Below are 14,921 nucleotides of genomic sequence, written 5' to 3'. Positions count from 1 at the left end.
CTGCTGTGTAGAGTTTTTGTATTCTCTTTAAAGAAATTGTTCCGTTCACTTCAATTACAGGCAAAGCTGTTCTGTTTTTAATTTGAAAGCCAATTATATGAGAAGCCAGTAAAGTACTCTATGGATTTTTCAAATTTATTTATAAAATTATAGTTATTACTGTTCAGGCTCAGTGGCTCACTGAACCCCTGTTCAGGGTTTTGGGGTTTTTTTAATGATTTCCCCTGGGTGAAAACTTTCTGAGCTCATGCTTCAGTCATAAACAATCATTTTCACATGTCAGATTCCTGTCTTCCCTGGATATAATAGACCCCACTAGTTAGTAATGCCATATCTAAGAGTATCTGCTCACATTTTAAGGAGAACAGCATGGTTTCCAGAACCAGGGGAAAAGAGCTGGGAGTGGCTAAGCTAGGCAGCTTATGATTTTCATCACTCTAAACTCTTTTTATCCATTTCTGAGACTAGTACAAAATAATATAATTTCTAAATATATTTGTAATATAATTTGTAAACAATACAATCATTCAATATGATTTACAAACTCCTAACCAGACACAGCTCTAGCAACCTTGTCTTGGCACTTTTCCTTAACGTTTCCTTAATATAGTATCCTGAACCCAAAGAAACTGTCAAAGGCAGGAATGACAGAACTGCCCCTGGAAATTAGGCTATTCCTATACACTCCTGCGCGAAGGCCTCTTCTTACTGGATGTTTTGGCCTTTTGACACACTGCAGTCTATTCCACCTCCAGCAGTACTTTGGAAAAGCCAGGAGTGCTATGTTCTCTCTCACAGGTAATTTCTTTCTGTAACAATATATTTCTGGAAGGATCCAAATTCCACAGCAGTCATCGCTTTAACATATACACTGCAAATCAAAACGCAAATTATTTGCAATAGCCCCACCCTACACTGTGAACTGTAAATACTCACAGTTCTACTCCTGTGTGGACTTTAAGCTGTAAAAGAATATGAACGATAAAGAGCAAACATCATAATCCAATTTAAAAAAAAAAGTAATTTCAGTTATACACTCCTATTTCAGGGGTTTCTGTCAGTTTTTGGGGGGCTTTTAAGGAAAAAAACAAATGCAAAACAATCCAGTCTCTATAGTAATGTAAAGTACTGTATTAATAACTAGATAACATTTTTAAAGGAAAATAAAAATAATACATATTCTACAACAAATTGAAAACTGTAAAATGATTCCTATTTAATTGAATGTTAAAAGGGGGCAAATGTTGACTGAGTCAATACTGTCCAGAAAACACCAGCGGACATATAACATGACTTTTAAAATCTTTGTTGCATAGCCTGAATTTTGTGTGAGCATAATCTTGCATGGTTTTTAATCGAAGTAAGAAACAATAGTAAGCAATTTCACAGAAGCACTTCAGCACCTCCTCTAAATATCAACTGCCAAAATAAATGCAAAAATTGTGTTCATTCCCTTGATGTTACAGATGCACAAAGGAAGACTCAAAGCTATACTTAGCAAAGGAGGATAAGAAATTAAAGTGTCACAGTGCCAACAGGAAAAGATGCTTAACTGAAAGCAAATACCATTTCAAGCTACCTTTAATACAAACAGTGATTTATATCTTCTGCCAGATAATTATATACAATTCTCCAAAAAAAGTATTCAAAGCAGTTAACAAATTGATCATGTTCAAAACAGGGGGAAAGTGGTGGGAAAGTCCTGCTCTTTACTGCCCTTTGTGATATGGTATGAAGATGTCTCATGTGAATACACATGCAGATCAATGAATTTTCTTCTTACCTGGCAACTTAACACTCCTTTATTGCATTTTCTATATAATGTTATGTTGCTGTAAAGGGACAGATTTTTAATGTGTTCTTAAATGTTAAGGTTCATTAATGAAGTGCTTGATCATCCTACGGTTCTGCAATTACACTGCATTTAATGGGAATTTTGCAGGATTTAAAATGAAATATGAGAAAACACTAGTAGAATTCTATTTAATTATTGTCTTATTCTCAGTGTCACTTTCAAGGGTGAGGATAGTAATAGCAGCAATAAATTTCAAGACCTAATGAGTCTATTATGTAGTAACTAAAATTAAAACATGAACTGATCACATTTTAAGTCTTCTGCATTTTGAAATATCTTCTCTGTTTAAGAATTCTTCCCTAGACAAGAAATGAGAAAGAGTCAGGAAGTGATAGCAGCTGTACAAAAAAACCCTTTCAAGTGAAAGGGCTGAAGTTTCTTTCATTAGCATTTACAAATTTATAGAAGAATTTTACTATCTATATATTTTAGGAGTGCTCTCTATCTTTAAAAGGCATAGAATGAAAATATATTTCTATTTGCAACCTGCGAAAATTCAACATGGAAATCAACAGCACTTTCTTTGTCATGGAAATTCAGACATCCATATGCCAAAATAAACAAAGTATTCCAAAATCAACATTATCATGTAACCATTTTCAAGCTGAAGGTAGGAATAAATCTGACACTTCCATTAAAGCCTTACTGAAAAAAAGGCTTGGGGTATATTTTATTAGAGCAAGCGAACAGGACTTTGATTTTATTTTATATTTGATTCACCCGTGTAATGGCTCCACTGAGACATGCTGCTTTCAGTGCCAGTCATCACCATTTTGGATTTATTAGTTAACTGAGAGGGAAAAGACACATCCTGAGCTGTCATCATTTTTCTACTTCCATTCTGGAATTCCTTCAATCATGAAAATAACCATAARTTTAGTCCTAGACTCCTACGTGAGGTACACCTCAGATTAATAACCCAGATTAGTAGCCTTGAGAGACTCAGCGATAATCTTAACATACCATCTCCTGAGGCATTACGTATGATAACAGAAAAAACAGCAGTAAAGAAACTGATACTTTTCCTTCAGTGTTTTTAAGTCAGTAAAGATGACAATATTTATCAAAAATCACAATAAGATGTATAACAATAAAAGCACAAAAGTAATAAATCATCAAGAACAAAAGCAAACAGTAAATATTATAAATAATCTGTTGTAATAAAATCATAACCACAATAATAGGGTTAACCTGCCATTTTGTGTGTGCCATCACAACCACTCAACTGTTAGCATAACAGATGAAAAGGCTGCAGGTGCTTATTCTTCTAGATTTGATTTTAAGCTAAGAAAAGAAGAAGAAGGAAAAAAAAAAGGTTCAGTTCAATTTTGTTCGGTGTCCCCCAACAACTCAGTGAATTTTGTCTCATGTTGCTGTCCCAAGTCCACTTCCAATAAGTACTTTTACAGCTGTAAGTGAAAGCAGACTGAAACAATACCAAAAGGAAAGTGCAGAAGAGCCTCATGTCCAAAACTGATCTCAGCAACACTTGGTGTTATGAGAGAGAGAGCTCATCACGATATCCTTCAAAAATTTGTGCTACCAGTGACATTCAACACTGATTCTGTAAAATTCATTATTACTCTATTCTAAGCCAGAAAACCTACCTTCTTTGTTCTTCTCCGTGTTCGCCAGAAGGGACTGTCAAGCATTCGTCCATGTGGCCATGCAATAACCTCAGAACATCTCCTCCTATCAGATAGCCTTGAAAGAAGGGAGAAAATCAAGTGTATTTGTCTGAACATAGCAACACACAAAACTACGGTTCAAACCGTAATAAAAAGTATCTGTTTTATTTAATTGTTTTTTGTTGGTGCTTTATGTTCCTATAAAAAGAGAGCCACTGTGTCAGGTGGGAGTCCAGAGAGGAAGGGGGACATGGCTCTTTCCCCGGGGAGCCAGCTGACTATGGCCAAGGGCCAAGACAAGCTTCAAGTCAACAACTAGGAAAGGGGGGAAAAAGAGAAAGAGCCACAGAAAACATGCTGCTGAGCAGAGCAGCAAGCACATCTTCAGCCAGTCTGCAGAGGATACAGGATGGACATTTCACTGGAACCAGGTGGGATTGCAGAGTTCGTGCAACTCAGAAAAAGACTGATCCAGCTGAAACCAGGAAGCAAGTACTTGCCTCCCAAGTTACAACAGGTAAAGTGGGAGACGCTTCTTATTTCTCTTCCGTCTCACCCACTCGGTTTTGTTTTTTTAGAAGTTAAGGATTCCAGTTTATGTACAAATAAAATCCACGTCCACAAAGGGACAGAACATACCCATAGCTTCACAATATTTGGGAACCAGGACACTGCAGATGGAAGTTGAAAATAAGTCTACCTTTCTAATCAGTAAAAATATCAACATCAATTTCGCATCAGCCTCTTTGGAACAGAGAGGTGATATTAAAAAGAAGCTGAATTTTATGTTTTCCTACCTATATTGCTTTATAATCTAGTAATTTAAGAGTACTAACACCTGGTAGATTTTCAGTGCAATTCAATGGTATTTTTTTAATCTGACAAACTGAACAAGTGTTTAAAGTACACAAAGGTAATTCCTAAACTCCTTCCTTCTTGCTAGAATCAGTTAATATCAAATTCCTTATTTGAGCAGGATGTGAAAACATAATTCCTTGGGTTTATATAGTAAAAGGTATAGGTTTTATTATATCAAAATCCTTTTTTTGAAGTATTGTTAGAATAGTAGTCTGAAGCTATGTCCATATTAGCAAGTACTGCTGCRCAATAAGAGCAGACCTGGAGAGAGAGAGCTGGTGCTGAAGACCCAACATTCAGACTATACACATTTCATGGGTTTTATTTTGATGCTACTGTATATTCAGGAAAAACTTTTTTCAAACCTTTGAAATCATATCAGATAAATACTTATGTGGCTAATTTTAGACTTGAATTTTTCACCTTTAAATTCTTGATTTTGATGCAGGGCGGCATTTTAGTTAACATATCTTAGTTTATATATGGAGCCATGTCAGTATAAACCTGGAGTACAGAATTAGCAGAATTACTTGTCCTGGCCCTCAAGCTCCATTTTGACTAAAACACTAAATTGACTTCTACGTAAGCAAATTTTGCAAAAATGCATACAAAAAACAATCATTTTGTTTTAACAAACTACCTTCAATACCCCAGCTCATTTTATGGATTATTTATCCATTATTTTCATTTTGAAGTCACTTCATTTAACTGACGTGTTTCAAGAGTTCTGCAAAGACAAATCCCTTTTTCTTTCCACGGACATAAGGCTGAAAACTCTTATTACTATACTTCTAATGGAAAGTTTTGATTAAGAGTAGGCATTCTAGTGTTAGGTGTTCCTATACACTGGTACTTTGCATATGAAGACCTCAATCATTTTGCAGATATTAACAAATTTAAATTTAGCTTTATATTCCTCTTCCTCCATTTAGAGATAATTTATCTTCAGTTTGGTTACAGTCTTCCTGAGGCATATAGGTCACACACGATTGCCCAGGTGTCAGAATCACTCTCCCTTCACAATGAGACAGCTTTGATTACAGTAGCATTTGCCGCATATGCTGAAATAGAGTCTTTTCTCTAATTGTTTCTGACACCATCCAGCTGATCTTCTCTAGGAAAGATACTGCTCAGAAAGATAAATTAGTTAAATGTCTATACCTGAGAAAAGCAAAAATGGAAAACTGTAACAACAAAGTACAAGCAAATCCTATGGTAGAGAAATGCACCACTGCTAAAATCATATTATATTATTTTCACATGATCTTCYGTGGTAAGAATGGATAACACATCACTATATTCTATCAGCGTGGACTTGTGCTTCCCATCCAGCCAGGCATGCCTCATTAGGGAGGATCGCCAGCTGGAGAGATGCGGCATAGCACAAACATGAGCCTCAGCTAATAACCTGCACTAGGCTTATTAACATGAATGGCACACCAGCACTGCCAGCAGCAGGAGGACAAGGAGAATGGAATATGGAGTTTTTAGAAACAAGCAACAGCCTGGAGAGGAGGAGAAGACCTCAAAGGTTTTCTCCACTCTGTGTTCGGCAGCAACACTCCTACCCCAGTTCCCTACTTCCATCGCTCCCATCCCGCTCTTCTTTCCTCGACTCTGAGAACAACCCCACTACTCCCTCCATCCACTTGCAAGCAGACCATATTCCCATATTACTTGCCCCAAGTCACCATGGAGGTTCTCACACCAGCTCCCAACCTTTGGCATCGTTAGTTACTCCCAGTTCTCCCCTTCCCCAGTCCTACCTCAATTCACATTCTTAATTTTTTCTCTCTGCCCCTGTACTGAGTTCTTGTCTTTACTTTCTTGGACACATTGTGCCAATTTAATGTTCACCCAAGCTACCAAGTTTGGCACCAAGCCTTCTGTATTCTGGTGCTCGACCTTCCCCTTCTCCCTCCTGTCCAGCAGGCCACCAGTGGGCCTATGCCTGAAAGCAGAGCAGAGAAAGGCTGTCCACTCACATCCAGGGCCCATCTTGCCAGGCCACAGCAGTCTTCAACTGTAAATGCTCAGAAATTTCCATTCAGCTCAAATACTGAGGGAATTTGGGGAATTTATCCAAGCAGCTCTGTCAGCTTTTTTTTTTTTTTTTTTTTGCCAAATTTCAAGGCTATCCAAGAAGTAATGGGCTGATGCAAAAAGACATTCAGTCTTACATTCAGTTTCCAAATATTGAGGGTTGCTTAAAGCACCAGAATTTTTTCAACATACCAAACAGCATTTTTTACTCAGTGAGTCACAGGAGCATGTAACCATGACTGCACACATCAGAATAATCTGAGATAATAATTTAAACCAGGACTGCAAGCCATATCAAGAAAATGTTATAAGTATTAACATACCTTTAGTAAAATGTATTAACATAACTTTAGTAAAATGAGATTTGAATTAGCTTTTCAGTCTTTAGAAACTATGATGTAAAAACCATCAGTATGCCTTTCAGCGTAATTTTTCCTCTCCATTTTCAGAATATTTTAGTATTTATTTAGTTGATTAAACATTCAAATAAGAGAAATCCACTCCCATATTTCAGCAACATTTGGCAGAATAGTTGGATTTTTCAGGTATTCCATTTAAAATCAATCTTTCAATAATTAAAGTTGAGTCCATCTTACCTTGGGCAACTTCACTTCCTGAACTGATTGGGGCTACACTCCAGAGTGTTTGCTGGAAGGCTGCATCAACATGTAAGCTCCCATTGCCATAAGAGAGATGCTAAAACCAGAAGAGAGAGAGGCTTTTATCTGGGGTTAATTAAAAATCTCATTAGCATATTCAGAAATAATATCAAACATTCTCTTGGTTCYTTCATACATAAATTGTTCCCACTGTCTGCATAAGCAAACGCAAAGTCATCAAGGGGCATGGGAGATAAAGCTAGAATAATATAGCATATTTGCCTTGAAGAAACATACATAAATGACACAAAATGGTCAGCTGTTGGGGGTCTTAGAATGTAATTCTTCTCTGAAGACTTGATTATTAAATGCTGCAGGGGTCTTATATTGGTGTACTTCCTTCTATATGCAACGGGATTTTCCACTAAGTTTGAATAGGGGGATATAACATTAATCTATATATTTCAGGTATAACTCACCACTTAAATATTTCTTGTGGGCCACTGCCTTCCTAAAACTGCCAACAGATCAAAGATAACATTTAATCAAGTAATTCACTCCGTAAGGCACATAAAGAAGTTTCCAAAAATATATTCTTGCACCAAGCTTGCATGATCCAAGCAAACCTGAAAAYAGCTTTCCCTGAAAAGCTCATTTCCTGCCTAAGAATTCAATGGGTCCTCTTCTTTTACTGTATTATTGTATATCTTCTGCCAATGTATCTGTTCTTTCTGGTGAGTGCCAAAGATGCTTTTTCTTCTCAAATTTCTTTTTTTATATCCCTAACTGAAATGAACAGTCATTTCACATTTTATTTTCCCCTTAGTGCAATTATATAAACTAGTCACCAATGGTAGACCAGGCTGAGAGATTACAATCCCCAGCATACCTCCAATSCCATTCCTGCCTTCTTGGCCTCACTTTTATAGTTCAGTTTTCTCTAACCAAGATCATTGCACAGATTCCAGTTAGGGAAAATTAGCGACTTGAACAGCACAACCAAGGAGGACCATTACTTCTTGTGAAGAACGTGTAATTCGGRATGGGTAAAGGAAGAAAAGGATAACAACCCTGTCATTTAGAGCTGCCATCAACTGAGCAGTTCTTGCATCTGTGTGCTTTATACATGCTAATGAACTTATCTTCAGAACACACAGTGATATCAACTGAATTACTGTTCCATTTTATAAGTAGAAGGCTGAACAAAAACACATTGCTGACTTCCCTTTTCAGAACATCTATTATTTCTCTCACTTCTTTTGACTCCAGTTGCAGCTCTGATTATAACCCAGATGTCTCAAGTCAAGTCAACAGATCGTATCTTTAAAAAGTGTGGTTTAAATTAATTACTCAGTATCACACATGACCACCACAGAACAGAAGTATAGAGTATATTTTTGCAATTATCTCCTTTCCTTCACTTCCCTAGACTGCTGCATCATTCAATTTACAAATGAAGGCAAGGGTCCTGACAGCTACAGTCCCATAAACTATGCAGTCCTAAATTCAACTCTCGAACACCATCCATAGCAAACAACAAAATGACTCTGCAGAGGAAGTAGCATGTCAATGAATAATCACAGAAGCACACCACATGTACAGAAGAAAACCAGATTATAGTTGCCAATTTTAATCCTCGGATTTCATAACTTTTCAGTGCTTGATTTTGCAGTCTTAATGCTGTTTTAAAGCAATTTGCACTCTGCCTGTAATTTTTTGGTGCTTATCTGCTTGGTTTTGTACTTTCAGCAGAATAAAATTATCAAAATGAAACAAAATGAAACCAAAATTCCATAATGCAAAGTCCATGATATGGACATGAACACTGGTTCTGAGAGCCTCTGCAACTACTACACAGATCTTTGCTGTGCATGTAACAGAGTACCCGGCAGAAGTAGCAGGTTGCTATCTTCTACATGGACCTCCCAGTAAAGTGTAGCACATCTTTCAGCTTTGCAGTGACAACACTTGCAAAGCAGAAATATGTTGGGTTTGGGAGTCCTGCACTCTATTCTTGCCCCGGCGTGGATCTTCTGTCACACTTACAGGCAGGTTCTTCAGCCTCTTGTCTCACCCAAATATTATCTTTTCTGCACACTGGTGTCCAGGCTCACCCAAAACATTCTAAGAATATTTTCAATAATGTCAAAAGCGCCTTTCTTCCTAACTCTGTTCTGGATACAGTTGACCTGATATTACTGAAATTCTGGCTGAGGCATGGAAAATACTAAACTACTTAAGCTGAAAAAGTACTATCTTAAGCACATGCATTGCTAGATGTGCCTCCTCTACTAATATAAGGATAAACTCCTAAAACAGCTTTTAATCTGCCATAGCTTTCTAATCACTTTTCAAAATAAAGTATGGCATCTTATGAATACAGGCAAACACTACAGTCTAGATGCAGCTTCTCAAGGATAAACTCCAAGACTGAAATTTCCCCTAACATTACATTTTCCAACTGAACCTACCTTCATTTAATAAACTCTATACTGCTCTGAAAAAAAAAAAAAAAAAAAAATTAACTGTTCCTTGGTCTTCACTGAAGAACACAGTGTATTCAAGCTCACTGAAGAGCTTAGGAATCAGAAGGTAATTTCCATAAGAAGTCTTCCACAGCGCTTGCAGTAGCACAGTTACATTTACAATAACTAGATGATGTATTCTAAATTCAGTACTCRGTAAGTCTGCACTAATGGCATGCACAGATACTGCAGGGAAAAGATGCAGGCTGCTTTTTCGAAAGAGGCAATGAAATTTCAATTCATACATTCTTTTCCCCAGAAGAATATACTGAAAGAAATATACTGAACAGCACCTAGTGTTTCTGTTCTGTGAAACGTGCAGGTGTGCAAAGAAAAAACATAGAGAAAACAAAATGCCTGCTTCAGGCTTCCTCATGGCTAAGCTGTGTCAATACTGATACCGCATCTAGCACTATCTATTTCTATCTGCACTTTACATTATGATGTCCCTGACTTTATTTCTCAGTCTCTTCCAGATAGCAAGAACAACAAAAGAAAAACAATAATAAATTTAAGAAAAGCTTCCTTTCTGTAGAATCTGAGAACTACATATGAAGGTTAAAGTGCATATGCTGCACTGAAGGAGAGAAAGGGCTCTTGGGGGGCCAACCCAAGCGGCTACAGCAGCCGCACAAACAAAATCACTCCATGCTTACTAGGTATCATTTCTATTAAAATGTGTTACTGAAATCAGTGAAAAAACATTCAGTAAGTGACACTGATCATTATACTGATGCTGTCAAAATAAATGAAAATATTTACTCCAAGGAAGATAAATATTGGAAAGAACTAAAAGTATCAAAATTGCATGTCTGTAAAGTTTTTATATCACTATTTTTTGTGTGTACGTCTAAAAGTGGCAAGACATTTATACTTACAGAAAAGTGTATGAATATTTTGAAAAAGTCTGAATAAATATGGGCAAACTTACATTGCAGGGAAAAAAATGGTAATCTAAGTTTTGATCCAAAGTAGGCAAAGCCCAAGAAGTTTTATTTGGGTTTAAAGCTCTATAAAATCCTGGCTTCTTTGAATTCATCTAAAGTGGTTTAAACAGACAGCCAACAAATCTGCAAGCAAAAAGTTTTTCCACTGATACAGAAAGAGAGTTGGGAGTAATACACTGACCTTTTTCAGTCCCTCAACTCAGCACAGGGGTAACATCAGCAAAGGGAGAGTCACAGCCAAAGCCCACAGGGTCACAGAAATTGCCATTAAAAATCAGCCACCAATATTCATCTAATCTACTCTCGTGCTGCGGACAGCAGAAAATGCTAGATGTGTGGCAGGAAGCATGCGAACCCGATGGTGAATCGACGGGGGGAGCCTGCCTCCCCCCCTTTAGCTCTCCTCCTGAGCTGTCGTCATTGAAAGCCTGAAGTACATCAGCTCCTATGCTTCCAAATTATTAGCATTTATTATGATATACAAGAGCTTTTATTAACAAAAGATTACTAAGTTTGCAGAAGCAAACGTCAAAAGTTAGGAAATATCAAACTGCAAGTAGCCTATGAAAATGGAAGGGCCTCTGGCGCATGCATCATATTACAGTTCCTAATGGCACGATACTGTAGGACTTTTCCACAAGTGCTGCCTCATGGTATATACAGGATAAAGGGGCTCACTTCATGAACAGCTGCTCAGCGCTGTTTTCTCCTTATTCTTCAGTTTGCAGCCTCATGCTTTATTCAATAGTGTCAATCCTTCAAAGCTCTGAAGAGAATTATTAATTTCCTCACAGGCTTTTCTTTTGCTATCATCAATCACAGTGTTTCACAAAATACAACAAATATTAATGACTTTACTGTCTCAAACCCCCAAAAGGAGTAGCATTAGCCCCATTTTCCAGTGCAGAGCTGAGGCACATAGTTTACCCTGAAAAGTTTTCATTAATCTAAAATGCCCGAGTTGAAGTGACAATGATCTGTTTTTTCCCCTGCTGTAATGCAGGCTGCATTATATACAGTTTTAATGTTCAAGGCACAGCTCCCATTATCTTCACGGGCTGGCATCAAAGCTCAGCCACTCTGGGACCTCATAAGCTCTAGCAGAAGGAGAAGTCCTTGGAGCCATGACTCGGGTACCCAGCTGATAAGGAAGGCAGAGGTAGTGACCACCAGAAGGCAAGTCTGGTGTAAAAGAGGATCTGCTCAGAAAATTCCACAGCAGAGTCTGGTACAGAATCTAATTCTCCAGGAAAAAAAGCTAACTATTTAATCATTACAATGCCCATTCTCCACCTACAATTCCCTTGAAAGTCTTTGAAATCTGCCCTTGAAATCTGAAGCTTGAAATTTCATCTTCAAAGTTGCTCTGTTCCACAGCCTCCCTACTACTCAACCCTGACACATTCTTTGAAATTCTATCATTAGCACTGAGACAGCGACCTATAAAAAACTAGCGTGACTGCATATTTAAGAGATGTCATTAAATATATTTGGTGCCATAATTCTTGCATTTTCTAATGTTTGTGATTTTGCAATTTTAATAAAAATATTTTATTACGGTATATTTTGTATGTAATTTTCTCACATTTTTAAAAAGCAAATTAAAAAAATGGTAACAGTATGTGGCACATACAGCACTGACACCCACCTGAAATACATGCAGAAGAAACTTTTAAAACCACTTATTAGACATCTGGGATTTAAACTAACAGAAAATCAATAGCAGAGTAGACTGTCAGCACTAGCACGGGTGACTCCGATGCTTTTATACAGCGGGTTTCCTAGATAGTTGCTGACAGCAGCTACCTATCCCAGTTGTTCCTGTTCTTTATCCCAGTCCCATATCTCTTGCCTAACCAACCCAGCTTCTCAACCCAGTTACGCTACCTTATCACCTAAAATTAACATTTCTTTCTCCTTCAAAGATTTTTCCTCAGACCTACAAAGCTGAGGCTTAGCATTTTGTCTTTTTTCTTGCTCAGCTTCTTTCTTCCCGTGTCATCCAGCATTCAACATCTTTCCAGAAACTTAGCACAAATCCTGCCCCTCATAATTATTTTTGCATTTCTTGGCCAGACTTTCCCCTCTCTGAATCWTTGTCCGGCAGTTCAGTTTTCCCCCTTCACCCCAGCTCCTTTGTAGATCCCTCTTCTCTCCTTTCATCCCTAGTCCCACTCCACCGGTTCCTCTTTCAGTCGTCCTCGCCAAAACAGTATGGGTTTTCTTCCCCAAATTTCTAATTCAGTCTTAACCAGCAGGTGCCCATTCCTCCCTTGTCACCAGCTTCATGTAGCAGATGACTACTGCTTGCCTCCCTCCAGCTGCCAAGCTCTTCAGCCAGGCAGTCAAGTCCCACTCAGTTTCCCTCCTTCCCACTTCAGGCCCAGGCTCAGTCTTTCTTACAGTCTATTCCTGTCCCTTCTCCATCACCGGCCTTTTGTTCCTTCTACTTTCTAAAAGCTTCCTCCTCCACATGTCTTAAGTGCGAGCAGATCACTGACAGCACATAAAACACTGAGTTCTCAGTTGTCAATACTTTCTCCCCGCCTTGAGCCACCCGTTACAAGGCATATCTGCTTTCACCAGGCTTGGGGATATTTAATTATTCACTGTGGGGGAAGTTTAAACAGTTCATTAGCACACAGGAGCGGCAAGAGGTCTGGCATGCACAGAATGGGCAAAGTCATCAGATTTTTAACTGCTAAAATAAAATCAAGAAATCCTTCCCGGTCACGTTCCAACTGCAATGTTTCAGGGACATGTTCTCTGCTAAATTTAGGCAAGAGGGTTTTTTCCTTAAATAAAGTACACCTGTGATATGACAACCACCCCTTCTAGTTTCATGTACTTGTTGTAAAGTGAGGAATGCTCAACATTTCCAAGAAAGTGAGGTGAATTTTTTTTAATGAGGGGAACTCTTTGTTCACAGTGTTCATGCTCAAAGTCAGCTGACCTCTTCTAGATGAACTAAAAAAATCTCAGACTGATACAAAAAAGAAAAAAAGGAAATAGATGCTATTATTTCTATTAAGTAATTTTTGACATTATAAGCACGTGGAAGTAGAGTCTTATAAGGCAGAGCAGCTTGACAACCTCAATTATCAGGAAGATCTACCAGCTTCCACAATAACATTTCAATTGTATAAAGACTCTGTGGGAACTGCATTACCATCAGAGTAAAGAGCAGCTCAACGCTGCCTTTGCCCCACTAATTTCAGGTTTGTTTATGCAGGTTCAAATGATTTTTTTCTATTTTTTTAACTAAAAATAAGTGAATGTGTGTGATACAGTGAATAAGTGAATAATGTGTGAAGTCACACAGAACAATGCAAAGCCCAACTACTGACTTTCATACTCCTACAATTAAAACATAAGAGGGGAAAAAGCCCACTGTTCTGTCCCCTGAGTCCCATTGCGCCAAAACAAGCTACAGATCCTTATTTGTGAGAAGGAGCTGTCCCAAGTCTCTGATAAAAAAATAAAAGCAAACTAAACCTGAGAATGGAAAATAAGCAGTGTATTGTTGCAAGAGGATCAGGAGGGAACATCTTTCCCGTTTTCATGAACAGCTGTCCACCTGTCCAAGATAGACAACAAATATAAGCTGCACCTTTCAAATAGTTTYTTCTAATTTAGAGAATATTATTTTGAAATTGAATTCTGTCATCAGTTAACCGTGATAAAAATCTTCACAAAAAAGCTTTCATTTCAAAGGAAATAAGAGTATTAGTTTCCTATATTTAAAAAAAAAAAAATTGTCACCTTAAGTAAAAGAGAGGCAGACCGCAAGGCTTGTTCACAGCTTTGCATAATGCAGCTACCGATCAGCATTACAGGCAGGATAGTTACTATATATATCTCTCACAGTACAGAAATTGTTGCATTATACTGAAATCTCTGCAGTGTAGATTTAAAGTTTAAAAATGATTTTTTTTTCTTTCCTAACTTCTCAACCTAAATATCATTGAGCTCATTGCTACTAATTTTAATTTTTATCTTGATCATTCCTTTTGCATTTCATTTTCATGTATACGGAATTTCTCTTGACTGATGTTTAAAAGACTAAGAACTATTGTTATCCAGAGGCTTTATGAATTTGAAAGAAATCAGAATTAATTAAATTTCTAAACTATTTAAAATTGACAACTTTGAAAGCTACCATGGGATGTAGTTAACAATATATATTAGGCATACCTCAGTGCAGCAGCACATTCTAAAAATGTACAAGAGGGGGAAAACATACTGGATAAATTACATCTGTTCCCAGGCCTGCATTGCCTCAAGAAAGGAAACAGAGCAACTCTGGGCTGAACTTAAACAGCAGCAATATTTATAGCAGAACATCTTCTTGCTCTATGCTAATAGGGTTCAGCAGAGCCAAGTTTCCTCTCTGAAGGATCTGGCAGCAGTGCAACTCATACATTATATAATGCCACAAGCTCTTATATAAGTGTTTTTCCTCAGAA

General features: G+C 37.6%; 1 protein-coding gene across 1 annotated transcript in view; it reads right to left on the bottom strand.

The window, feature by feature from the left end:
* Nucleotides 1-14,921, bottom strand: part of RYR2 (ryanodine receptor 2) — a 479,557-nt gene that overhangs the window by 266,307 nt on the left and 198,329 nt on the right. The window contains exons 10-11 of the mRNA XM_026085098.1: nucleotides 6,981-7,080; nucleotides 3,463-3,559 (exon numbers count right to left, since the gene is read on the bottom strand). Coding sequence (XP_025940883.1) covers nucleotides 3,463-3,559; nucleotides 6,981-7,080 — 197 coding nt within the window. The remainder of the gene's footprint in view (nucleotides 1-3,462; nucleotides 3,560-6,980; nucleotides 7,081-14,921) is intronic.

This window comes from Apteryx rowi, unplaced genomic scaffold (genome assembly GCF_003343035.1).
Source record: "Apteryx rowi isolate R43461 unplaced genomic scaffold, aptRow1 scaffold_66, whole genome shotgun sequence".
NCBI lineage: Eukaryota > Metazoa > Chordata > Aves > Apterygiformes > Apterygidae > Apteryx > Apteryx rowi.
The sequence above is the reverse complement of the archived record's forward strand: the minus strand, read 5'-3'. Positions and strand labels throughout refer to the sequence as shown.